The sequence below is a fragment of the Labrus mixtus genome, chromosome 19 (genome assembly GCF_963584025.1).
Source record: "Labrus mixtus chromosome 19, fLabMix1.1, whole genome shotgun sequence".
Classification (NCBI taxonomy): Eukaryota; Metazoa; Chordata; class Actinopteri; order Labriformes; family Labridae; genus Labrus; species Labrus mixtus.
The window spans coordinates 17,994,625-18,022,052 of NC_083630.1; the positions used below are offsets into that span (position 1 = coordinate 17,994,625).

At 41.3% G+C, this 27,428-nt stretch overlaps 3 protein-coding genes across 3 annotated transcripts; 2 read left to right on the forward strand and 1 right to left on the reverse strand.

Moving 5' to 3' along the window:
- Positions 1-11,189: 11,189 nt before the first annotated feature.
- On the forward strand, positions 11,190-17,122 carry LOC132994385 (regulator of G-protein signaling 20). The gene is made up of 5 exons (XM_061064702.1): positions 11,190-11,341; positions 12,375-12,535; positions 15,070-15,153; positions 15,264-15,498; positions 16,216-17,122. The coding sequence occupies exons 2-5, from the start codon at positions 12,378-12,380 to the stop codon at positions 16,402-16,404; spliced, it is 666 nt and encodes a 221-aa protein (XP_060920685.1). The 5' UTR covers positions 11,190-11,341; positions 12,375-12,377; the 3' UTR covers positions 16,405-17,122.
- Positions 17,123-17,740: 618 nt separating this feature from the next.
- On the reverse strand, positions 17,741-21,972 carry lypla1 (lysophospholipase 1). Its single transcript, XM_061064286.1, has 9 exons — positions 21,685-21,972; positions 21,542-21,573; positions 21,393-21,458; positions 20,968-21,015; positions 20,805-20,875; positions 20,637-20,710; positions 19,799-19,900; positions 19,326-19,502; positions 17,741-18,724 (listed from the first exon to the last, which is right to left on the reverse strand). Exons 1-9 carry the CDS (start codon positions 21,751-21,753, stop codon positions 18,665-18,667), a joined length of 699 nt encoding a protein of 232 aa, XP_060920269.1. The 5' UTR covers positions 21,754-21,972; the 3' UTR covers positions 17,741-18,664.
- Positions 21,973-22,649: 677 nt separating this feature from the next.
- Positions 22,650-26,463, forward strand: mrpl15 (mitochondrial ribosomal protein L15). Its single transcript, XM_061064285.1, has 5 exons — positions 22,650-22,822; positions 24,585-24,742; positions 24,869-25,034; positions 25,742-25,865; positions 25,956-26,463. The coding sequence occupies exons 1-5, from the start codon at positions 22,718-22,720 to the stop codon at positions 26,297-26,299; spliced, it is 897 nt and encodes a 298-aa protein (XP_060920268.1). The 5' UTR covers positions 22,650-22,717; the 3' UTR covers positions 26,300-26,463.
- Positions 26,464-27,428: the final 965 nt, after the last annotated feature.

Consider the following 27,428-nt stretch of genomic DNA (forward strand, 5'->3'; position numbering starts at 1 on the left):
ATGCCTGATATAATTTCCAGAGGGAACATTTAGATTGTTTTAATGGGATTTTGCCTAATAAATGATCAAATATACAAATTACATCTGCTCTGATCTATTTGCGCTTTGCTCTTGAGGGATATCTCGACTGAAACTCATATGAGAAGGAAGGTTTTTTATTGGCACACGATCAATTTGAATGATAAATTCCACAATGATATGTTGCTTCAGCATCTCTGTGTCACTTTTTAAAAATGTTTCCAATTAAGTCCATAATCTGAACGATGGGGGGAAAACGGACTGTGAATTTGCATCTGGTACGTCCTTGGAGGTTTTCATCATGTCAGACACAGTCAATCACATTTCACACAATACACACACACACACACACACACACGAGTAGGTTTGAGAAAGGTTAAAAGATGTCTCCAGGAATGATTTAGAAAAACCAGCATGGTGCCGTTAGAATCTCATTAAAGTGGATTATTTTCTCCTGTTTTATTGCTCCCACTAAACCTGGAGCAGTAAAATCAGCGAGTGGATAAGATGATTTGAACTGTCCAACACAAACGTGCCCCCTGGCTGTTGCGGTATTTTTAGACGCCGCGGTGCACTCGGCCAAAACAGGTGTGCAGTGAAACGGTTTTGACAGTCATCGGATCAGATATGCTCTGTCAGCCTCCCAGACTTCACTCGGTGTGCTGAAATTATTCGAGGGGGATTTCTCCATCGATCACATTTATGACTAAGACAAGAGGATCACTGGTAGTAATGATGGCACATTATAGAGACGATTAATTTTTATTAGAAATAGAGATGACGAACATTAGAAACACAGTGGCAGCTTGTCTTATCTATTTAACTTAACAGAAGAACTTTATGTGAATTCACCCACCAAAGGCCTCTGGATCAAAACAATATCATAGGACTGAACTTGATGACCCTGTCAGGTAGCGTTGGCTCATAGGAGTCGTCTTCAATGTTATTGGTTCAGAACACAAGTAGGAACATATTCACCTTTTGTATACTGCAGAAAAAAAGAGAAATGTCCTCACAAAGTCTCTCATTTGGAGCTGAACAGTGTGCAGACATTTCTCTTTTTTCTGCAGTTTATCCTTTTTTTGTCCTGCACCTGAATGCAATTTGCTTGGATTGTACCTTTCGTATACTCACATGACTTTGAATGCAGAATGCTTTCGGTGTGTTCAGACCAAGAGCCTGTCTTGGTTCATTACATCCCCGGGAGAGATTTATCTGATACATTTCCATGACTGAAGATCAGCTTGTTTTAGCCGAGGGGCGTGTGTTCATCTGTTTCCCGTGAGTCTCAGTTTTTACTACTGTGAAGTCACATAGAGGCAGCACTGTGGCTAACGGCAGCAGAACGAGCCTGAAAAATGAACATATTTCCATGTGTTTTAAATGAAATTTACAAGTCAAAATGGTGCAGAAATAACATCATAAACACCCGTGGCAAATTTCAGCAAATCTCTGCAAATGTGCATCCTTTCAATTTGCATTATCTCTGATGAGAGAGTATATTGTCCTTGGCTTTCACTTTGCATTATGGGAAAAAGCTGTAATGGCACCACTGCACTGCCTGCTTTATTTTTATGGTTGGGCTGCACATATATTTCTTTATGATTGTGACATTTCCTTGGGCAATAGTCTCAGCTTTAGTCACACTTTTCATTTTGTAAACAAAAAATGAAGTCCTGATGAAAATGCACGGTTAAAGGGGCAGGATCAAAACACCCTTCACCTACTTTTCACAATAAGAATCTTCTTATGCAAGCTTCTCCTAATTAAACATCAAGTATTTTGTTATCTTGTTCCGCAGCAACGCGTCCTTTGACATCTACCATCAGAGTTCACAGCGAGGCTTTGTGTGTGAACATGAAAAACTCATCTTGTCTAATGGCAATACTGTGTAACTGTCTTCCCTTTTTAACACCTTTAATAATAGACGAGCAGGCTCAGCGCTGGCCCATGGATACATTTCATATGACAATGACACAATCATGCATAACACATTTCCTGTTTATTTAACTGCTTTGAATAGAGCTAATTCGCAGACCAAGACCATAAAGAGTCGTTGATCTCTTGACCTGAATTCATGAACAAAAAGAAAACCAGTGTATTTGTCTCTTCTCTACCTTTGTTCTTTGAGCAGTTCTCCAGCAGCTGTGACAACCAGGTCAGTGACAACCTTGACGTGGCCTCACCGAAAACAAGTATGGCCAAGCTCACGCTTCCAGTTTAGTCGGGAGGTTATAGACCAGGCACAATGAAATTAAAGAAAGAGGGAAGTCTCACCTCACTAGCTGCCAGTAAAATTTCATTAAATTAAATAGTGTTGTCCTAAATCTTACCTCAGCTGAAACATTGAACACTTGAAGATGGAGTTATAGCTAAAGAGGAGCTACATTATGATCTTTGTCCAATCCAGAGGAACCTCAAATATGTGGTGGGTGACTAACATTTACAGATATCAATATCAAAGACTGACACTGAAATAACTTGATGCAATTTTATTTTTTGAGTCCTGTTTCAATTAAAATGAAATGCAACGTCAAGTAATAAGTAAAATAAACTCTCTCTCTCTCTGTAGACCAGAATTATTCGTTAAATTAAATTATGATTATTTTAAAAGGATAATAAGCTGTAAACAATATTTAGCACAAGTCTTTTTAACATGAAGTCTTAGAGAGATTGAGATTGCGCCTCGACAAATAAACACCCAATCTCCACAATTAGAACCAAAAATGAAAAGAAGACCTTCCGCGTCTGGATGCGAGTCACTATGACTCACTGTGAAGGATAAAAAAACAGACACAAAAACAACTAACGATTCATGACATGAGACTTCTTGATCCAAAAAACAAACACCAAAGCAGATATTTCATCCATAAATAGAATGACTCTCCTTCTGAGCAGCTGTGAAGTTATCCAGTAATCCACACTGCCAGCTCATGTCATCAAACACTTTCCACTCCATCACCTCCATCCAGCCACCTCTCTTCAGAACAGTTAATTTACTTCTTCGACCTCTTGAAGATGATTAATGGAGGAAAATTGATTCCAATATACGGCGGACAACGGACTCCTCTTGGGGGACCTTTAAAGCTGACGGATAATTCATCCATCTGGGCTAATTTTAAGAGAAAACCATTAGCTGCTTTAGAAAGTGATGAGGCGGGGAAATGGAAGGAAAATATAATTATTTCACCTAAACTATCTATTTAAAGACTGCTTTTCTGACATTGAAGCCATTTGTTGCACCAGTGGTGTAGAGGTGATGAGCTATCGAGGAGTAAATGACCCGTCGCATGTGTGTGGGCATGTGTCTGCAATCCAGAAGCCTCCTGCTCCTTCTGTCATAAACAAGCGGCTGAAAATAAAAGGAAAATGCCGATGGTGTTAGCTGTGAATTACCTACTGTGCTGTGGGCGCTCACGATGATTCAACCAGGCAGCTCTCCAGGCGGAGGAATAAAGAACCACAGAGAAGTAGAGAGCAGAAAGGACTGTCTTAGCCTGAAGCGTTAAGGAAAAGTATACACTGCAGTGCCCTGTAAAGCCAAAAAAAATGACATATTGGATGAAAAGGTTTATTCTGGAATTTTGCTTTTCTTGACATTAAAGGTGACATATTATGCAAAATGTGCTTTACCATGTTTTTTGAACACTCATATGTTTCCCTTGTTGGTCTACAAACCCCCCATTTATGAGAAAAGTCCATCGTCTCCGACTTCTGCCTGCTCCACTTTTCAGAAAATGTGTGCTCAAACAGGCCGTTTGGAGATTTTCCCTTCATGACATCACAAAGGGCAGTAACCCCTCCCCCAGGTGGGTGACACTCCCACAGCTAGGTGTTTGTTCTGCCCTCTGAGTCTGCCTTCTCACCGTAAACAATAGGGCATGGAGTGAGAAAGACCGAGACACCCAAGCCCTTCCAGAGAGGGGGCGTGGTCAGACACAGCTCCTTTACATATTTAAAGCTACAGACACAGAAACAGCCTGTTCAGAGCAGGGCTGAAATATAGGGGTTTATAGGCATGCTCAAATAAAGGTAGAGTTTAGAGTATTTATATAAGGCCTATATCTTTTCTCACTAACGAACAAACAAGATGGATCCTTCCCTACCACTGAGGTACCAGACTAACTGGCATGAAGGCGGTGAAAGGATAGACTTTTAAAACAGACTTTTTTATTGCCTCAGAGCAGCAGCAGTTTATCAGCAAGCTATCACAGTCTTCGTCCAATTATTTAAGAGGAGCATGTTCCATTTCTATCAACCTTCACTTGATTCCTTAGAGAGCTCTAATTAGTCGCTGCACTTTCCAAGTGTCTGTCCGCAGGAGACAAGTTGAGCCTTGAAACAGAGTAATAGACACTAAAAGCGTTCAACCTTCCACTCAGGACAGCCAGCACAAACACTATGATGTTTGGTGCGTACGGCTGGATGTAGACCATCAGTTTATAATGACGACGAGGGGAAACTGGAGGCCCATCCTCTAAATGGTTTTAGTTTCCCAGCTGAAGAAAAAAAACATGTTGAGGCCAGTTTTCTTTTTCTTGTGTTGTCTGTCTACTCTCTTGGACACTGTTGGCGATCGGAGGTGAATGAGGCGTGAATATGAAGGTGCTTCGTCCCTCCATTAGCTGCTTTCTCATCACAGCCTCGTCCCCTGGGAGAGCGGGGAACAACTCTCTGACTGCAGGGCCATTGTAGTGGATTATATTATGCTAATGTCAGGGGTCTCTGTTACTGTTTACTGACAATCTGAGTGCATATAAAAGTGAATAGCAATGTTTGATTTACTGTTTTTGGCCTGTGTTGCTGTGAAGAGGAAGACTGGCATTCCAAGACAAACACTAATGATTAACACCAGGGCTGTACCTGACTTAAAATGTGCTCAATCAAATCTGATGCTGTGTCACAACATCATGCTTTCACTACAAGTTATTTTTTCCCCCAAGATCAGCAACACACAAAACTCAGCAGGGGCGTGTCCAACCTTTTTTTGACTGGGGGTCGCCCACCTGGGGGACTGACTTATGCAGGGGTGGCATGACATTTGAGGGCACGCGCAAATGAATTTAACTTGTTTTACCCTGCTGTCCCCACTAATGATATGTAGTACTAGTAAATATAACAATTTGGCAATATATGAATCTTTACTTTTTTTTCAAAAACAAAGATGAATGTTCAAATTCACAATTTAAAGTACTTAGAAAATTGTATGCAAACTCTTACTTGTATCCTGTCTAATCTGCAAAAAAACATTTATTGGAAAGTAAGTCCATTACAAGTTTGGATTTTGGGGTGGCCTATCAAATTTCAAGGGGGCCCATGTCACCCCTGACCACCCCTCTGTACACACCCCTGAATATAATCCAACAAGTCAAAATGTTTTAACCTGCAAGACGCACATTCACGAGTTTACGATAACCACATTTTGTTAGATAGGAATGAATACATTCTGTTTTTATTTTTTAAATTGTTTTATTTCATGCAACCACCCTTTTGAACTATATCACTTTACCGGATGAAGCAGTTTAGTCTGATTGTTGGCTTGATGTTATAAAGGATAAGTGTGATTCACAATCAGGCGTGTAGCTGACCTGATTGACAGGCGGGTGCCATGTAGCGGCTCGTCAAGAGGCTTAGAATCTGTCTCAGCTCCAGCTCTCAGCCTGTCGTTAAATTGGCTGGAAGTTAGACTGAGACAGCATTTCCAGCATGAGACCGCCATCGATGGGACTCCAAAGCCCCCTGCAGTAACAGATGGGTGACGTCACTCAGGCTTTATCCACAATAACACCAGTGATTGACCTTGATGCGGTGACTCTCCATTGGTTTGAATATGATGGGTTTAAAATTCACATAGAGATGTAACTCTCGGGTGTGCACATGTCTTGATATTTCAGAAAAAAAAGAGACACTGTGCACTAAGAAATGCAGCAGAAGTCTACATATAAGGCTCTGGTAGGACCAGAAGGCATTCTTCATCATGCATGATTAAAGAGCACATTGTATAGTAAGAAAAACCATACATTTTTAATTCAAGTTCTGAATTAAAATAAAAGTTTAATGCGATACTACAAATCCTAGAGAGAATATGTTATTGTAACTCCGCCTCCCTGCTGCAAAGACTCGTATAGATGACATTCAGGTACGTGAGCTCGTAGTAAAGGACGCCTGTAAACCACATTTTAGGCATATATGGAGATCCAGAAGGAAAACCAATTAAGATCTTTCTCCAGCCCTTACCAGATTGAAAGTGACTCAGTGGAATAATGTCGCCCCTCTTTTGAGAAGCACACAGTGGGAGCTTTCTGCTCATTTCTTTCTCTTTTCTCTCCTGCAGGAGAATGACAGCCCATACAGGCGCTTGAGGCTTGAAATCCTGGCATGCCAATTTTCATCAGTGCAAAAAGCTGTGCTGCGAGTTAAATTGAAAAGCTTTTCTTTCTTTTCTTTTGACAGAGGCGAAATTGTTTCTACATGCATCTCAAAGACTAATGAGAAAAATGACCGACCCCTGATCACTGAATGATTAACTCATTGGGTGAATAATTTCATGGAAGACTTGACTCCATCAAAAGTAGAATGAGTGTCGTCTGACCCGTCTCACATCCTCCACTCTCAGTCTGAGAGTCTACCATCTGGAAAGACGATACAGAGTCCCCCGATGTGCCGCTGAACTGCTTTAAAAACTCTTTACTTTAGTACACATTTCAATCAAAAATCAGAATATTGCTTAGTAGGGCTGTGTGGGTTGTGCAATAGCGTCATGGTGTTCCCATCCCATTTTTTTTATATTTGTCACGTTGAGTAAAAATAAAGAATCCGATTGCAGAAAACCAAAACAATATTTATTAAACAAAAAAACAAATAGTCCAAAACCAAAAACGTACTTGCTTAACAAAAAGATCCAAAGAAGAAATAAGCCACAGGTAAGATCTGACACAGGTAAACAACTAGCATAGACAGACGACCGACTATGAACTGACCACAAGAAGGAAGGAACACTGATTAGACTGAGTAATCAAACACAGGTGAGACTAACGACACAGGTGAGGACAATCAGGGCGATCAGGACCGAAGGGAGAACACACACAGAGGCAGAGAAATGCAAGACAAGAACCACTGAGGACAGGAACTAGAAAACAAATCCAGAAACGCTAAAGACACAGAGAACTCAAGAATTTAACAATATAGGCTACACTAGAAAAAACAGAAACCTTACAAAATAAAAACAGGAAACACTAAAGACTACTAGGAAACATTAAGACAAAAACAGGAAAGAGAAAGAAACCAGATGCACACTGCAGACTCCGAACAGTGACCAGAAGGTTTGCCATGAACTGAATTAATCATTTAGTAGTTTAAGATTTAAAATGTTCCATTCGCTTAAGTGCTAGATTTGTAGATAACCTCACAGTTAGCAAACAATATGTCACTATGTACTGACAACGTGTTGCTGCAAGCTGCCAAAATAATGGGTATTGGATGGTTTAATGAATATGATAAAGCCAGAGTTTAACTATAAGCCGATAAAAGGACATTTTGTTGATCAACATGCAAAGTGGATTTTGTTACCTAGATACGGGCAAAACATCAGCCTGGCTGCGTCAGATCTTAAAGGCCTGTGTCCATTAACCGCTTTTTTCTTTTTTTAAGCTGGCAGAACTAACGTCTTCGATTTTCCGAGTGCTTCTCAACTGTCGCTAGGTTACCAAAGGGCGCTCAAGGCACTGCTACTTTCCTTGGTAGCGGTCGTAAGAACAGTTTTAAATAGCTCCATGTGATTAATGTGTATATTTTGTTTATTTCAGGAATTTTCACCTGGAAAACTTTGCACCAGCAGCAGCTCTGAACCTGGAAATTGTGCCTCCAAAAAGATGAGACTGATGAGTTTCTCCCCCCCCCCCCCCGACTATCCTGTTGACCAAGTTGATATCAGAAGACCCGCCTCTTCTGGATTTTAATTATTCAGCGAGGGAGAAGTGACATTGACGAGCTCGGCGATACTCCAAAAGTTGAACCATTTTCAACTGAGAGCAGCGACAAAAAAAACCCAGCTGACGCAGAGGCGGTTTTGGGGCTATGGACGCTGAGCGCTGAGAACCCTGGACTGCATTGGTTTTTCCACAGAAATATGGCATTACTACGGGCGCTGGGATAGCCTAGCGGTTATGTCGCGTGCCCCATGTACAGAGGCTATAGTCCTTGCCGCAGAAACAGTGGGTTCAAATCCCCACTCTCTCCTGCCATCATTCCCTGTGTCTTCAGCTGACTCATCAAACGAGAGCAAACATGGCCCAAAAATAAATATGGCATTAGGGGACACAGGCACTAATGCTAAGCTAAGTTAAGCTTACAGTTAGCTGCCTCTAGCGCTGTATTAGAAATATCCCAAAGTGGCCAGATGCAGGTTGAGAATTCATGAAGACTTGTTGTTGACCATGGACGCTGGAACTAATAAAGTGGTCAGACAAAAAACAAATCTTGACACTTAATAAAGGAGTTTAAATCAAAAATGTGAATATCTTTATGCAACTTTCAGTCCTTCCCTCCCTTCACTTGGTTAATTATCTGCTTCTGCTGCATCAGATTGACACCACTGCGAGGGAATGAAACTCCGAATCAAGAAGAATCTGTCAAGAGGAAGTGGAGGTGATTCAACCGAGGACAATTCTCCTCACCTTCCAAATCTGCTGTTGTGCAGCTGAGCCCTGCGGCGACCTGCAGGCAGTGCTTCCCTTCCACAAGATATGCAGCACCAACATGTCCGACCAAGTTATGGAGAAGGCAAAGAACAGCATTTAATCATCCATTAAAAAGAAAGAAAGAAAGAAAGAAAGAAAGAAGGAGGAATCATTGCAGCAGGAACATCTGTGGCTCTGAGATAAAACGGAGAGTACGTTACAGAGAAAATAAATGAGTGACAGATGATGACTTGTGGACCCGAACCTGGTAAAAGAGTTTTACTCACTGTCACTGTGGGAATAATGGCCTGCAATGAATCGCGCTGCAGACTTGTAAAATGGAAAACATAATAAATGAATGGAACTGCACATTTCTGCTGCTGCGCTGTGAACATCCTCTCTGCAGACGGAGGATTTACTCCATGAGTTTCAGGAGGCTGGGCCTTTTTCTTTCTTTTTTTTCTGAAGTGACATTGAATGAAAAACGATGCACATACAGTAGAGCTCGATTTGCTGACGGTTTAAAGGTGCTTACACCCATGTGGAGGGATGAAAAAGATTCACACGTATATGCTCATACATTCCAGCAGTAGATCACAATAAGTGTTATCTCACCAGAGAGCAGGTTCGATTAAAGGGGCAATTCCTCTCAAAGATTACCACGGCTATACAGAACCTGCAATTTATTATAAGGCTCCAAGAGAGGGACCTGCGTATACTGAATTTGTTTTATAGCTCTGTCACATATACAAAGTGGACCGGGATGGATATTCCTCCCCTGTTGCATCACCAATATAACATGTCTGCAACTTCAGCTACAGTGGAAAATCTCATTCCACAATTTGTGCTGTGCAATAAAATGTGGAGGCCCGATTAAGAAAATGCATTAAATGTGAGTAGCGTTCCTCCTCCATGTGTGTTTGGGAGATAGTCTATTTATATGTCACTTCAGTGAAGTTTATAAAGTTCTTCAAGTATCCGGCACTCGACAATTCAAGGGCTTATTCATGAAAGACAAATCTGCTGTCACTGACTAAACAAACAGCCGCTCAATCAAATGTATCTTCATCGGTTCACAAGCTCTGTTTACACTTTCATGTGGAGGGGACCGAGTTTGATGGAAGTACTCACGCCATCTTGAAATTATTTATATTTTTTCCACACGAAGCGCAATGTGGGTTTAATGACATTCTGGTGCTAAATATCACCCCAGAAGTAACAATCGTTTTCAGATGATTGATGTCGAGTCGGAAGAGGAGAGTCGAGGTAAAGAGAGCAACGTGGAAATGCTCCTGAAGAAACAAGGATTCATTTATCATCAGGATTCATTCATTCATTCAGCATCACGCACAATGTAATGGATACACAAGAGTTACAAAATCAAGGCAAAGATGAGTTGAATTTAAAAGGAGGGGAGGAAGGAAGAATTTTAATGCTTTAATTTGTTTTGTCTTCCTTTTTTATGTATCTAGCCCAATCTCTTCACTTACACTTTCACCTCCCAATAATCTTCAAACCGTGCCCCCAACACTCTCACCTGTCCTGTGCTGCATGTTCTGCATCACTAAATTAAAAAATAAGGATTCAATTTAGCAGAATTTTGTCATACACCACTGTAAAGATAGTTTAATATGTCATGTAATGTGACGCCGGTAGCCTAGTGGTTATGTTGTGGGCCCATGTACAGAGGCTATAGTCCTTGCAGCGGCCATGGGTTCGAGTCTGACGTCGGCCCTTTGTTGCACATCATCCCCATACTCTCTCCTCCCAACATTTCCTGTCTCTCTTCAGCTGGTAACGCGGTCTAACTGTTGTATTTATTCTCTGTGAAATAAATATAATATGACACATAAGAATGAAACTCCTGCTTAAGTCTTTATCAGCAGTCCTGCTTTTGCACCACATCGTCTCATCTCTGCACAAAGACACACCCACAGGAAGTCTTCAAGTCAACTTCGATTCAAACTGAGAATACGCCTGGTTTATCTTTACGTTTAGAAAATCTCAAAATTTCACCTTGATCAAGTTTAGTAATTTTCCCACCCGTGGTTTTCGTCACCCTGTGGAGCCCCAGCGCAGTTCAGACGTCTTTAAATGGATCTCTACTGCTCTCTGGTGGACTCAGGCGGAACTGGGCCTTCTGACCACTTCAGGACAGGTGAAGGTGCAGAAGCAGGATTTTTCTTCTTCTTCATGTTTGAGTTAATTATTTAAAGCTTTATCGTCCTGAACGTATTACGCTTTCAATAATACATTCCCACATTTTTCCAAATAAACGATGTAATCCCATTGGATTGTGTTAGGATTGTAACACATTTATTTCATAATTTCCATTATTCAATATCAGATCATTATTTACAACACATCAGCTGCAACTGCAATAAATAAAACAGTCTTTAATATTATTGCATTTGAATCAGTGCACATCGACAGTCAGCCTAAATCTGTCCTGAAAAATAAAAAAAAACATCTCTGCGCACATTGTGTTCTGGCTGGTAACGCATGAGCACAGAAAAAAAAATATTTCTCACACTTACAGGATACGCATGCGCAGAGAGAACACCAACTGGTTTGTGTCAAGTAGAGGCAGACGGATGTGATCGAGCCTAAAAAATCACCTTTATTCTGGCATTCATGGTGACACAGTGAGTACGCCTTTATATTCGACTTTTAACGGTGGTGAAATCAGCATGTCTTCTCGTGGTTTCTTTTTGCATTTTTGTTTTGGGGGTGGGGGGGAATAAAACATATAATTCATCAGGATGCAGTGAGGCTGTTGCATGAAGCATCTTCATGTGGATATTCCAGCAGGCAGAAACAGGATTCATCTTCATACCGTGCAAACACACTGCGCTGACATCTCGCTGAACAAACACAATCTGATTATTTGCACGTCTGCTGCTTTTTACCTTGTGAGGAAAAACATCCTTAAAATGATCAGCTTTTCTGATCGGATAATTAGATGATGTTCCTATAAACGGCTGCATGATGCCTGCTTCGACATGACTGCTTGCCTTGAATCAACCATCATGTGAGTGTGAGTGTATCCTCCCGAGGATGCGACTGATGGATGCGATCGCTGCGGTCCATGAGTAAAACGCCTTGTCGCTATCATTATCGCTCATCCCTGATAGACGAGGAGGAAGCGGAGAAGAGAGGAAGGAAGGCGGTTGTTGCTCATCACATTTTTTTTGTCACATTGATGGTAAAACACTGGTAGGATATTTGCCATTTTCGGCTAATGATGCTTACAGTGATGCGAGTCCTGCACGTAAACGCATCATACCCTCGTGAAATGATGAAAAATGTATTTTTTTTTTGTGGATGCATTGCACAGAAGTTGACCCCCCGATAGTTCATGCTTATGAAGTGCTCGTGCATTCCTCAAGACACCTCAGATATTGATGTTTAAAATTGGCTGATGTTATCAATAACAGAGTCACATTGATTGTGTATTTTTGATTTATAGATCAGGGTTTGATTCATCCTCTTCTTTCAGGCCTTCTTGGATCATGTCAGATCTTTAATCTCCTGTGATTTCTTGGATTGAGTTTGTAAATCTGTGTGTGTGTTTGTGTGTGTGTGTGTGATGTGTGTGATGCTCCATCTTAATGCGGTAATCTTCCAGTAAACCGCTCCCCTCTCACTCTGCTTGTCACCCGTCTCTCTTCCCCTCAGTCCATGGGCTCAGAGCGGCTGGAGATGCGTAAGAGACAGATGCAGGTTCACCAGGAAACAGCTGCCAGTGTCCTCCAAGCACGCCACAGAATGGGAAACACCCCCACCAACGCCTCAAACGCCTGCTGCTTCTGCTGGTGCTGCTGCTGTAGCTGCTCCTGGTAATGACACTCCTCAGCTTCCCACACAGCGGGCTGCAGACAGGAGACGTATGGTCTTAGGGGGTGATAAGGGACGATTCACTGAGAGACAACTGGATACATGTCGCATGAAATGAGGGTTTTCATCCTCCTGTCCATCCTTTATCTATAGCCAGATATTCTTCATCAGCTGTTAAAGCTGCATTCACACATGCACTAAACTGCTGAAATGTCCCCAGATTGTCACAGATGCTGCATATGTGAACGCAAATTACCAAATTTTAGCCAGATTTTATCCGACTTTTTTCCAAGCCCCCTTGGAAAACACAGCAGGATGTGTGTACACAACCAGTCAGTGTACGGTGAGATTGTCGTGCACTTAATATGGCAACTTCACACTCTTCCTCGCTCGCCAGTATTTTCTTTTCCTCTCTTTTGTTGAAACTGTGAATACGTCAAATAACAAGTAGCACTGACATAAAAGCAAAAACAGTCATAGCATCAGACTCTGCTTTGCCTGCCATCTTGGATATCTTGTAAACATTACGTCACGTCTTACCTCCTGAGGCTCAGCTGTGATTTGATTTGTCAGCAGTTAGCATTTGAATGAACTTCAAAAATTTTCCTTTAAACACTTGAGTCCATGACGGATTCAGAACTTTCCACACCAGCAGCAGCCATCTTGGTTGTATATGAAAATACCCCTGGAGTACAGCCAGCGTGTAAAAGTAAAAGTATCCCCAAATAAGAATGGAAAGCTCCCTGAAGAGGAGATCTGAAACGTACTCTACGTCATTTGTTTTTGTGCCGGTTTGAGCCAACTGTAGCGTTACATTGCTCATCAATACGACAGGTTTGTGAATGCAGTGCGGCAGAAAATGTTGTCACTGAATGAGACGTTGCAAAAAGTCAACACTGGTAGATGCAGTATTTATATCCCTGAGTTATTATGCAGAACAAAACATAAAAACATTTCAAATTGGAGGAATTATATTAACAATCGTTTCCACGGCACCAATCTGGAACAAGTCTGTACAACTTATTTTTATTTTATTTGAAAGGCCGCTGCAAGATCTGGTGATGTATCCAATGCTAAAGGACGCAGCAGCGATCTGCATAAGTTTATAGAAAATGAAGATATCGCTCATTTCATCATGTAGTCCGAAACGCTCAGTTGTGAACACATCTTACATTCTGGCTCCATCCTCCCACTCACTGAACAACACAACGGCCCACGCTACGGCAGCCGAGAAAAACAGAAACACACAGGCCCTGTGACCCACGCTGGATCTCATTGGTCGGAGGCCTCGGGGGGGGGGGGGTTATCTGTTTTGGAATCAACCGGCGTTTACCTCGGTTTCCTCTGAGAACAGTCCACCTGCTGTGTGCGGGACACGGCCATGTTAATTCACTCCGCTGGGGATGACACCCGTTGTCTCTACATCGCTTATCATTCCATAGTATTTGTTGCAAGGCTGCGACAGCCTCGTTCCCAGGTGGGATGGCTCACGTTGGACTCTCACCTGAACCAATTAATCTGCAGCCAGCTGCTACATGGGCTGTTTTAATTACACACACAGGAAATACCCACAGGACGCTGCGGCCAGTTGACACAATTATCTATTATCGCAACCCTTCCCAACGTTCCCAGTAGATCCTCCTGAAGCTACTTAAGGTGTTTTGTTATTTCAATAATACAAACAACATGCAATGCATCAAATATGAGAAATAGGCCCATAAAAAAAGCAAAGCATGTTGACTGATATCCAAGTTAATTCCCTGCCCCACCAAAAAAGTGAATTTCCACTTGTTAAACCAGAAAGGGCAATTTTACATTTGTATTAAAATAAATTAGATATGGTGTGTTAATTCATGACTTTTGAAGAGGTGCCAATCTGGTCATGGACAAGATGGCTGTCTACCACTGAGTCTGGTTCTTCTGTTAACTCTAATGTGTGTCTCTAGTCTGTCTACAAACCCTCCAATGATGAGAAAAGTCCACCCAGTCCATCTTTTCCCTGCTCCACTTTTCAGAAAATGTGTGCTCAAACAGGCCGTTTGGAGATTTTCCCTTTATGACATCACAAAGAGCAGTAGCCCCTCCCAAAGGTGGATGCATTCCCACAGCTAGGTGTTTGTTCTGCCCTCTGAGTCTGCCTTCTCGCCGTAAACAATAGGACATGGAGCGAGAAAGCCTGAGACACTCAAGTCCTTCCAGAGAGGGGGCGTGGTCAGACACAGCTCATTTACATTTAAAGGTACAGACACAGAAACAGTCTGTTCTGAGCAGGGCTGAAATAGAGGGGTTTATAGACATGATCAAATACAGGATCAGAGTGGATTTAGAACAAGAAAGTTCACACACATGTTTTGAGGAGCTCTGAGACTTATTAAACGGAAAAGGAGGAGAATATGTGACCTTTAAGAAAATTACAAACTCTCTTGTTTCAACCTGATAATGACCACATATCCAAAGGGAGATCAATCTGAATATTTTTGGAGTTTGCTGCTCAAAGGAAAACCAACTTTCATTGTAAATGTTTTTTTTCTTTTAGTTTGACTGTTCGGGGTGAGGATGAGACTGTACAGAGATCAACGTTTGAGCACAGAACAGAGGGAACCACAAACTGTGAAGAAAGGTAACAACTGAACACACGAAACAATTCCACAAGAGCACCGTGTGTCATGTGGTGTTGCCGTTCCTTTCATATTAAATAAACAATAAATCAACTCATCTGTTCTCGTCCAGCCTGAAGCCTACTCTGGAAGACGCCCGCTCCTGGTCGATTTCGTTTGAGAAGGTGATGAAGAGTGCAGCCGGCCGCAGCTGCTTCAGGCAGTTCCTCAGGACGGAGTTCAGCGAGGAGAACATGATGTTCTGGCTCGCCTGCGAGGATCTCAAAAAGGAGACCAACAAGACTGTGGTGGAGGAGAAAGTGCGTCAAATATACGAGGACTTCATCTCAATCCTGTCCCCTAAAGAGGTGAGATATAAGCTAGAGAGCACTTTTTGTCGCTACAGCTGATTTCAACCTTTAAAGGTGCAATATGTAAGATATCGCTTGCCATGTGGTTTAGTGTTTATCCAGCTCTGCATCGGTCTGTAAACCTTTCTGCGTTCTAGCCTCTCTCCATTTTTCAAAAGCATCTCCAATATTGATCCTAGTTTGAGCACGTTTCTGCTCGTGGAGCTTATTAGAAACATGCAGAGGCTTTTTAGGTCGGGTACAATCACTTCTATCTGAACCAGTTCTCTTTGCCCGTTTCCATCGCTGCAACACCTGTTGGTTTGACCTGATAACTGGTCTCATATCTGGCAAACCGAGGGGTGTCCAAAACGGCCGTGTAGGGCGGTGCCTTAAAACCGCCTACCTTCTCTGGTCCAAACAAATCCAGAGCATTCAGGACCAGAATCTAAAGTTAGAAGGAGGACATACTGGCTGCTGCATTGTTGTCAGAGAAGCACTTCAACACAGCATGTTTCTTTAATGTCTGATCATATAGTAAGATACCTTTATCAATGAATTCAGTAGATATTTTACAGATTGGTCCTTTAAAGGAGAGGTGTAGTTGTTGATTTTTTTAGTTCAGCAGCCTCTGACACCAAACAATCTCATTAAAAAATGGCCGACTCTACATTGAATGTCCAGCCTGTTCACATTTCACTGAGCTTCAACCTCTTACCTTCACGCCTCCTTCAGGTCAGTTTGGATTCCCGCGTTCGAGAGGTGATAAACCGCAACATGCTGGAGCCGACCTCGTGCACGTTTGACGACGCTCAGCAGCAGATCTACACGCTGATGCAGAGAGACTCGTACCCCCGCTTCATCAACTCCTCTGAGTACACGGATCTGCTGAAGAACCTGGAGGAGCCCCCCCCTGAGCCGTAGACTCCGGAAACCGCCACACACTGAACTTTTCAAAATGGCGCATGCGTCCCACCCGAAGGAGTTTTCCGTGGTGTGTTTTTCCTGCCGGAGTACAGAAAGACAGACACTTCTTTAGACTTGTCTTTATCCAGCTGTTACTGCTGTTTATTTACCCATGATTAGCTTGGAGCATATGAGAACAAATGCTATGTCCAGCACCGGTTACTTGTTCAAAAAACATATCTATATTTTTATATACTCCCAAGCGCTTGACATTGCACTTTTCTACCTTGTTTAATGAGGGACAGCATGTATCTGTGAGCACTGCATTTGTATTTAGGATTACTGAGCCTTAATGCATATCCAGTTCTTGTAGAAGCTAGTAGGTTTTATTTAACAGTAACTGAAGAAGAAGGAAAGTGCCTTGGAATAAGATCTTCTAAACTCGCACCTTTGGTCAAACGAAAACACGGTGCGACAAAGACTTCACATGTTGGTGCTTTCAGCTCTTCTCAAAGAAACGTTTTTACAACTCAATGAGCTGATACCCTTGGATAGAGCTTGTCTGTGTTTCAATACTGTGATATTAGTCATGAAATATTTACTTTAAATAAAACAGGGACGAAGAGAGTACTGGATACACGACCATGATGACCACTGATATATTTGTGTATTTACAAAAGGATCTTGTGTGAAATAGATATTTGAATTCTCACCAATCAAATAAAGCACAATCATATGTTGTGTCCTGCTGTTGTGTTTCCTCAGAATTCTTTGTTCATATTATACAACAGTCCTGGGGGCTCCTGAGCTGTCGTAGGTTACTCTGGATCTTTGGTGGGACGGCCTGCTGCTATGGAGACTCATCGGCAGCAGCCGCCATGATGGAAATCCTGCCTCAGCCTAACGTTCAGTCAACCTAACGACAGGCTGAGAGCTGGAGCTGAGACGGGTTTTAAGCCTTATGACAAACGGTTACATCCCGCCCACCTGTCAATCAGGTCAGCTACGCTCCTAACTATGGATAACACGTATCGTTTTCAAAATCAAAATAGAGGCGTTTCAAAAAAATCACCCCCCTACAGTGTGTGCCCATGATGACAATAACTAATCAGACCTATTAAATGTTTTGTACCAGGCTGTAAACATGTTAATTTATGCTGCTAAAAACTGGCTTTGTTGGCTGCCGTGCGTTTGAGACTTCCGGGGCTCCTGGATCCAACCTAGAGGCGTCACTGGGACTTTTCACAATTTGTATCATTCCTCCTCAACCTGGAGTTCTGAATACTTTTCATAGACATTTACAGCTAACAGTTTTTTCTTTATTCATCGATCTCAAAACTCCCACAAACAGACTCTGATTTCAGGATCACATTTATTTATTTTAACATTCAAGTAAAGGTTCATACTACAAAGAAGTTGCTCTGTGGTAACCATGGACACCAACAGAGTAAAATAGAATGTTCGGGTTGCTTGGCAACAGTCTAGTTTCAGCTAAATAGTGGAACTGGTTGATTTGATGGAGTTAAGAAATAATACTAAAAATGATGATTTTTACTTTTTCCATCACTATTTTCTGCTTCTATAAAGTGATATCACACTCAAGGTCGAGATGTTGTTCTGGATATTAGCCCTGCTGTGATTATCTTTCTACGAGCCAATCACAGCAGTGCTGATATATTCAGTACATCACTCCCTCTCGTGATATTTATTAATTGTTCAAAACACATTTAAAGATGTTTCATTTATTGTAAACTGTTGATTATTTTAAGATGTAAAAATAATGTCTGGGTTCATATCTTTAATTTGGTTGTTGTGCGACAACTTTTCCACAACCCAAAAGTGTTTGATGTTATATTTAAAACAGACCCAAAAATATCTGAAACAAGAAATGTTTGCATGAAAACACAAGTTAATTCATCAACAAATAAACTACAGACAACAATAAAAGAATTAACAGCCCATGTGTTTGTGAGATAGCATGTATTAAACCATAAAGTTTAGCCCTAGTTATTCCAGTACACGTTTCCTAAAAGTAAATGGCTTTACAATCAACCAACTAGAGTCACTCTACTGTAACACTGATTGTGTGGATCCAGGTCAGGATGCAGCATCGTTCCAGTCAGGCCTCTCCCTGGGCTAACGTGTAGCCACAGTCCCGCCTGGCTCTGTGAGTAGCAGCGTTGCTTTTTCATTGTCAAGTCAGTCAGTGATTCCTCGAGCCCTCTGAGCCCCAAAACACTCAGACGGAGCTGTGCATCATGTGTGGTAAATCCTGATTTCACAGATCAGTGATGGGAGGGAGCTGCTTCTCTATGAATCGCTTGACATCAACCATTTCCTGCAAAGATACAAAATAAAAGCTCATATAATAAAGAACAAAACTAAGGCCTTGTGTCCACCTAGCCTTTATCTGGGCAGAAAAGCGCTGGCCGTGCGCTCGGGATTGCTTGCATGAAGCAGTTGTGCGCTGAGAATAAAAGCACTGCACGTCCATCCTGTCTCTATGACAACAGTCGTTGTGTTGACAACGACAGCTGCATAACTGACACTGCTCCGTTACTTTTTACTGCATGTTTTACATTTGAGATCACTTTTAGTCCAGCAGACACGGAGCAAAGAGGATTTGGGTAAAAGACATGATCTATGGGAGGCAAAAATACAGGGAATACCATAGATCTGAAAAATAGCGCCGGTGACGTCAACAACATCTCAACTTTTCAACTCGAGCACTCTGAGCAGCCAGACAAAAAAAGGCGGATCGCTCGGAGAAAAGAGGCTAGACAATGCACTTTTTGTCCCGACGGTTGTCTACTGCTTCAAACGCTCTCTCCAAATTGAAAACAATTGAAAAAAGACGCCGGCCCTCAGAAAAAAAAAAACCTTAGGTGGACGCAGGGCCTAAGGCCAGAATAGTGGAAGGGAAACTTAAACCCACTGACCTCTGGACAGGCGCTGTGAGGTAGACCCCGGTACGACTTAAAGGTGATGTTGGCTGGATTGATGAGGCTCTTCATCTTCTCTGCCGTCTGGCTGCCAAATATAAACGGAACCAGGGGGTCGGCATCGCCGTGGCACTGGAGGACATGCATGTCCTTGTTTGCACTGTTGGCAGAGGCCTGAGAATAGAGGCGATTAGGATTATACTAATTATCTGATTATAGCAGCTTTCACACATGCACTGCACAGACTTCATTGGGATTTCTAGTAATTCAATTAAATTAGAAATTCTCAATCAAATTAACAAAGGGGGGATTGACTTGTATTATTTGGAACAACTTAAGATGACTTGTACTAAATTAAAGCTAAAACCAAAACAGATGATGAATCTGGATTTGGAAGTTTCAGGATTTACGGATTTACCAAAAACTCTAGGAAGCGCAGGTGAAAACCAGCCTGTTTGTTTTTTTTCTACCTGAGGGAAGGAGTTACGGAGAGGAAGCCAGCAGCTCAGAGCGACCACGCCGGCGAGCTTCTGTTGAGACGTCAGAGCCGTGTAGAGAGACAGAGCTCCACCCTGAAGAAATAGAGAAGAAATGACAGAAAACGATGTCAGATGTGTGTATTTAGGATTCATTATTAAGTGCATACAGAAAACTGTTGTGTGTATGTGTTTGTGTGTGAGTAGGTGTGTGTTCCTGCTGCAACCTGATTGGTTGAATCAAGAATCTATCAATATTAGTTTTGACCTTGCGATATAAACTAAAAAGAATATCTCAGGGTGTTTTGTGCTCCACTGCCAGTTGTTGGCACAGGCACAAGAACTTCTTGTAGTCTTTGCTGGTTGCCTGGCAACTGCTTAGAGCCAAGAAATAGTCCTGCACACAGCCCACCATCATAGGATGGGGGTTTTCTTACACTTTGGTTTCTCTTAAGAAGTCTTTATAATGTTTTTGTGTTTACCATTAAGTGTCTGCACACGCTTTTGTCATCAGAGCTAACACTGTATTATTATTATGACAAGCTGCACTATTTTAACTAGTTCAAACTAGATTAATCTCTTCAAATTGTGATCTTTGTCACAACAAAGTAGCATAACAAATGAATTAACATGTTTGCATTAAGTTGTTGTGCAATCCGGGTTTTTCAAGTGTACGACTTTGACATTTTATGACTCTTTCTCTGGAGACATACACAATGTATGTGTGTGTGTCTTTTACATTGGGCTATTTAAAAGTGTAAGGCACATAAGCAGTGATTCACAGCAAAAACAGCATTATGTAACACATCCTCTGCATGCATGCCACACTTACTTGTGAAAATCCACCCAGCATAATTCTGTGTGAAGGTATTCCATTCTTCACCTCTTGATCTATCAAGGCTTTAACTGTGGAGATATCAAAGAAAATAACTGACTTAGAAAATACTAACTTTTCTAAACAATGAACGTTAAGTTTAAATGAAATATAACAACGACGTACTGTTCTCCGACGCCCTTTTAATACCGCTCGAATCTTCTTCTGCATCCGGGTTCAACCCATAGATATCAAACCTGAAAATGAGGATGAAAAAAAACAACAGCATGTGAGGCTCCTTTTCTATCACACAGTCTTTACAAATATGTTCAATCAGTGCAACACTTACCAGGAAGGCATTGACATTCTCATGTTCAACGAGACAGGCTGCGTGGGCCTGAAATGATTAGAGAAACAAAACATGACGTTGTAATTGTAAGTGATGGATAGTGATAAATAGTTAGATAGATACTTTATTGATCCAGACGTGACAGACACATGACATGATGCATTTGGAACATCTAAAAGCATCCTCTGCCCCCCCTTTTGATCAAAATTAAACTCACACAATTAAAAATTAGACCTATAACCAAAAAAAATCTACATAACCTGTGCAGGAATTAAAATATAAACAGGGTTCAATAAAGAGATTGACACCTTTAAATACAAATTACTGTGGATTAGAGACAGTGTAAAATGTTCAGATTGTGTTTCCAAACTTTTCCAACACTTGCAGATGTTCTGAGTAACGTGACAGCTGCGGTGAATACTTACGCATGAGGGCAGATGTATTTCACATGTGGTATCCTGATGCCTGCAAAAGCTTCTGCCCAGCCATGCCTGTTGGAGAGGACAAAATCAGAGCTCTGTTGATGCATCCTTATGTGTTTATAAAGTAACAGAAAAGAGGTGTCTTTGCATACCCAGTATCTCCAAGGCCATGGAGAAAAATCACCTGTAAAGAAAGACATTGAAGAGTTGAGAAGTGTGGGCTGTGAATGTCAGGATTTCTGCAGTAAATTTGGTGTAAAAGCTGCATAGTTTTCGTGTTTCCAGGTGAACTCACCGCTGCAGTGGCTTTCCGGGCAGCAGGCACGATGGCAGGTAAAGGCGCTGACATGTTATTGCCGCACATACAGCGCTGAGGCAGCTGATATGAGTAACAAGTTAGCTACGACACCACCTATCGTCTCGATTTCCACAAAAGCTGAGTTATCAAACTTCGTTCAACGGTGGAGGTCAAGGTGCCACCGTCTCCAATCACAACTGGCAGCCTTCAATTTGTCTTTGGGAAGTTGAAATCTTCAGAAAAAAACACAGTACACCTCCGGATCCAAGGGGGAAAAAAAACACCTCACCAGCACGCTACTGGTCCATAGCACTGACACCCTTTGAAGTCCCGCCTCCTCCGGTAAGTGATTGGCTCTCGCTAGAGGTCCGTTACAAATGCAGAGCGACGATTGGTTAGTTGAACTGTCAATGTGCTCTACTTTAGTAATAATCAAATCCTCAACAGTAGCAGCAAAGCACAACCGGGCGACTCAGAAATAATACCAATTAGATAATAAAACAACACTAGCATTAAACTACAACCATCCAAACACATATTATTGTCTAATTATATTGTTAGTATTCGGTGTGTGTATTTGTGTTTGTGTGTTTGTCTTATTTTAATTTTTTAATTTTATTTTTTATACTGTAATGCTCTATTGATTCACGTAAAGCACTTTGGTGAGCTGTTTCTGTTTTTAAATGTGCCTTATAAATACAATTTGAAACATCCATATCATATTTAAAAGTGAAACACGTAGCATCTTGTGATCTTTGACACGGATTTCTGGCGGCGTACAATTTATTTTTTAATTTGCAATTTGTGCCAATTAAGTGTAATCAAGCATTAAACTACCTTAACTTTTAATCATCTATGAAATCTGATTTATACTGATATGCAGCTCAGCAGTTTGATACATGTTTTGACTGCCGTGCTCTTATTTTGAAGAGTCGCCGAGTTATCGATTAGTACTTCCGCTGCCCTCGGTCACGTGACCTGCATGTCCTTGGCTCGGTTTGGCTAACATTGACATGTGAGCTACAGAAACATGTCTTTCCCCAAAAAGCCTGGTGGTAAAGCTTTAGATGTTTTGCAAAACCTGCCCCGGATAACTTTAGCAAACTTGAGACCTGAACCTGGGTCCACTAAGCCGGTAAGTTTGGATGCTTTATCTCATTTATAGCTGTGACAGAAACCTTTTAGTTAGTATAGTGGGTTAGCTTGCTACGCTAGCAGAGGCTGATATGTACTGAGGCAAAATTCCTCATAACACCCAAAGTAAACCAGGAAGGTGCAATGTTGCCATTAAAGCTAAATACTTACTAAATTAACGAACTTCCTGTACATCTGAAATTGAATCAATGGACTAATTTTCTTATTTACTTTGGGATACATTTTAAATTGGATCTTGGGTAATAAATTAGTTTTTTTTTATTTTTATTTATTATTATTTATTATTTAAAATTATTTTTTTTATTAATCTCTGCATACCCTTAATACTCCAAATAAGAGCACATCCCATAATACACATAAGGACCAGTCCCCTTGACTACAGTTACTATGTAAAAAATTGCCAATAAAAAAATACAGATAAACAAAAATATAAAAATAATTTGCAAAAAATGTTATTTTTTTATTTATTTTATTTGTCAATTTTATTTCATAAAAAAACAAACAATAAAGTTAAGAAAAACAAACAAACATAAAATCTCAAATTTTGAATGAAAAGGAGCAGGAAGAAGATTAATCTTATGATATCTACCCCTCTTTCACAAAACATTAATTAAAACAAAACAGAACACTTAATTCAAAAACAATTAAAATTAAATTAAATTGGCTGCAGGTGAACACAGCCACTGGCAGCCCCATTGTAAGTCCTCCTTACCAATTCATTATGCACCGTACAGAGTATATCACAATACATTTTTGTTACAGCATCACGAAAAAAAAAAAACAGTATCTCACTGACATTTCCACATATTTATTCATTTATTTAGTCTTAAACTAGATCTAAATATATATATATATCTATATATATATACTGTAAGGCACTCTCTTAGTGAAACAGATGGTGCTCCTGTGAATTATTTGAAGTCCTTTGTCTTTGTGTGACAGGTGCTTCTGTGTTGTTAATAAGGGGACAGTATTATAAAGTGACATTAGTGTAAAGTGTCCGGCTTGTTGGTTTAAAATTATGGAGAAAAAGCAGCAGGGCCGATAAAGATGAACTAAAACACCAGTCCAAGAAAGGCAGAGTAATTATAGCTTGGTACAGGCCGTGAAGCCGGTTTTTGTACACTGTCTAACTAAGCAATATCTAATGAATGGTGATATCCTAATGTTGTACAAAGTTAAATATATGTCTTGTTTCTTTCTTTCTTTCTTAGTGTACAATTTATTGTCTTCCCTCCCTTTGCTGTGCACGAGTGTTCTTTGAAAATAATAAAAAGCCCGTCTCTTACTGACGCAGGCTGTCCCAAATAAAGGCAGACTGAAGTAAATCAAAGCTAATAGAAGTTTTACGGTAAATGTAAAGTCTTGGAAGTGACCCCACAATTTATAGAGATTTAAAAATAATTATCAATTTATTTTCAAGATTCTATGAAATGTATTAAATCTAAAAATGCCTTATAGCTTCATGAAGGCTTTTCTGGTCCACTATTTAATCAGACCCCGGTCAGCAGCTTTCTCGACCCTTACTGGGATTCTTTTAAATGGCACTCCTCTTTTGGTTGTTTACATTTGCTCAGTCTAAAACTGACTTTCTGTCAGAAGTTTTTGTAGATTTGTATTACTAAATAAAGCATGACGATCTGCAGGATTTTGCACACACACAAAAAAAAACATCCTATTCTGTCGGTTGTTTTGATTAGAACAATCTGGCTAAAATAAAACTGCTGTTTCTTTGATGAAAGGAAAAAAAGCGGGGCAGAGGACAGCACGGTGGTAATAGAAGCGGCAGGGGGCATAAAGGACAGCGGCAGAGAGGCACCCGACCTCGGCTTGGATTTGAGGGGGGTCAGACTCCTTTCTATCTACGCATCCCAAAATATGGCTACAATGAAGGACACAGGTAACAGTTTGACACTTCACTATGCACATCTATCTGCTAGTAGAAGAAGGTATGTGCTGTTAAAAGTTACTCAAACGATACATTTTTATTTATTTAAATCGACACCGTTTGTGTGTTCTTCCTCAGTCGGCGTCCTCAGTATCAGCCTCTGTCACTGAAGCGTCTGCAGTACCTGATCGACCTGGGGCGAGTTGATCCCACGCAGCCCGTAGACCTGACTCAGCTGGTGAACGCCAGAGGGGTGACGATCCAGCCAATGAAGAGGGACTTCGGAGTGCAGCTGGTTGATGAGGTAACTTCCGCATGCTTAAAGCGTCTTGTTCATGATGGACCTTTTCACCCCTTGTTTGGTTGTCAGAGGGTTTGAAGGTCGTTCTCACATCTTCAAAGATCAAGAAACACTTCACACTCTGCTCTGTTTCTGTCCGTTATTCTAATGCATTTCATGTCAACAGAAGAGTTTTGGGCTAGATTTCAAATTCAAATTTGGCTAATTAGGGAAACAACCTGAGTCAAACTGATGTTCAGGGTCGCGGGGGGCTGATCATAGCTGTCATTGGGCGAGAGGCGGGGTTACACCCTGGACTTTATTCTAGTAAATTTGAGTTAATTCTTGTAAATGTATGACTTTAATCTCAGTCTTTTTTCCCCCCTCGTGTTGCACTAATACTCCTTCATACATCATCAGTCCTCCAAAACATTTCAATCATTTCCTTTAAAAATATCTGATTCTAAATTCAAGTTATGGATTTAGGGGACTACAAACATCTTAACAGCCCACAGAAGTGTCAAAGCATCCCATAAGTGTTTGCGGTTTTAACTGCACAACAATGAAACCAGGTGTTCAGCGTCCAGAGCATCAGGTCATTTTGGGGCTTTTGTACCGTGTCCTGCCAGTAGGTGGCAGCACATGACAGTATTGTCCTTCTGTCACAGACTCAGATGTTTATCCACCTGATGCCTGCTGTTTATCCTTCTCCTGTGTTTTCTGTGTTTCAGGGCGCTGACATCTTTGCTGCAAAAATCAACATAGAGGTTCAGAGAGCTTCTGAAGGAGCCATCGCTGCTATAGAGAGGAACGGCGGGGTCGTCACTACGAGTTTCTATGATCCTATAAGTCTCGGTAACTAAAGAAGTACCTCACCTCCCCCACATTAAACCATTCATCTATTGTGTTTTAATAACTTCTCTTATTATTTCTGTTGTTCTGCAGGGATCCTCATCAAGCCCGTGCCTTTCTTCGTGCGAGGGCAGCCCATTCCTAAGCGAATGTTACCAGGGGAGGACATGGTCCCGTATTACACAACTGCTGAAAATAGGGGTTACTTGGCAGACCCGGAGAAAATCCAGCAGGCCCGGCTAGCCCTGGCACTGAAGTATGGCTACATTTTGCCAGACATTTCAAAGGACGAACTGTATCAAATGCTCGCCATGAGGAAGGATGTTCGACAGATCTTCTTTGGCCTCGCTCCAGGCTGGGTCGTTAACATGTCGGAGAAGAAGATCCTGAAACCCACCGACGAGAAACTTCTAAAATATTACAGTTCTTATGTGTGAGGAGAAGTCTCTAATAAATCTCTATGTACAATACTGTGGCATAAATCAGACAAAGACTGCGTTTGATGTTAACTCGTGTTTGCATTTTATATTAAAAACGTGTAAAAACGGCGTTCTGTGTGTAAGAATGAAGAACAGTCATTAAACTTTATCTGGAAAAACTCCATTCTCTAATATATATTTGTTAAAGTTGAGTCATCAGAAGAATGCATATTTATGACAGGATTTTTTTTTTTTACCACATTCACTCGAGCATTTCTGCTTTGTTTTTTTGGGAGTGTGTGACGTCCGACGGCCTCATGTCCGAGCACAACCGGGCCGTGCGGCGCGATGGAAGGAACGTGAACTGTAACAGGTGAGGGGGAAATAAGGAAAATAAGATAACTCAAAGAATGAAAACAGGAAACAGATGCCTGGTGATGTGTGTTACTTGTGAAATGGCTTGCTTAGGCCCTAGAAGGGGAGTTTGAAATTAGTCATAGGCAGCTGTATCCTGGTGTGGACGTTCAAAAGACCCCCCCCCCCCCCCCCCCCCCCCCCGACCCCTCCTCCTCCCCCCTTACCCCCCCCCCCCCCCCCCTCCTCTCTGAGTACAATCACAGGCAAACACACACACACAGCTTTGCCTGGTTAAGACATAAAAATGACTATTTTTCACTTAGAGACTTCACCTGTCACCTCTAAGTTTCTAGTTTCACTCACTTTACGTATATCTCGTCTTTTCCATGTCTTTATTTTGAGGTAATAGCGCCGCAATGAAAGTCCAGATTGCTGTAATTCAGAACCTCATTAAGATTTCCAGATATTCCAATCAACACTTCATGGCACTTTGCACTCAGCACGTACCAGAATACGCTGCTTTGGAGAATGGCTCCCCTCGTATTTGAACCCTCCATTACGCTCGTGTTTATTTTTTTTTTTTTAAGTCAAACTTGCACCCTTGCTATAAATATCTTTGGTATTTTACGCAGATATTGTCTTAGTGGGAGCCTGCCATAGAAATTCTGCTGGTATAAAAACACTTTATCAAAGGAAGCATATGTTTGTGTGTGTGTGCAAAGACTGCAAGCATTGTGTTAAACACACACAGGTTCGCATTTATGCAAAAAAAAAAGAGAAACACTTGTAA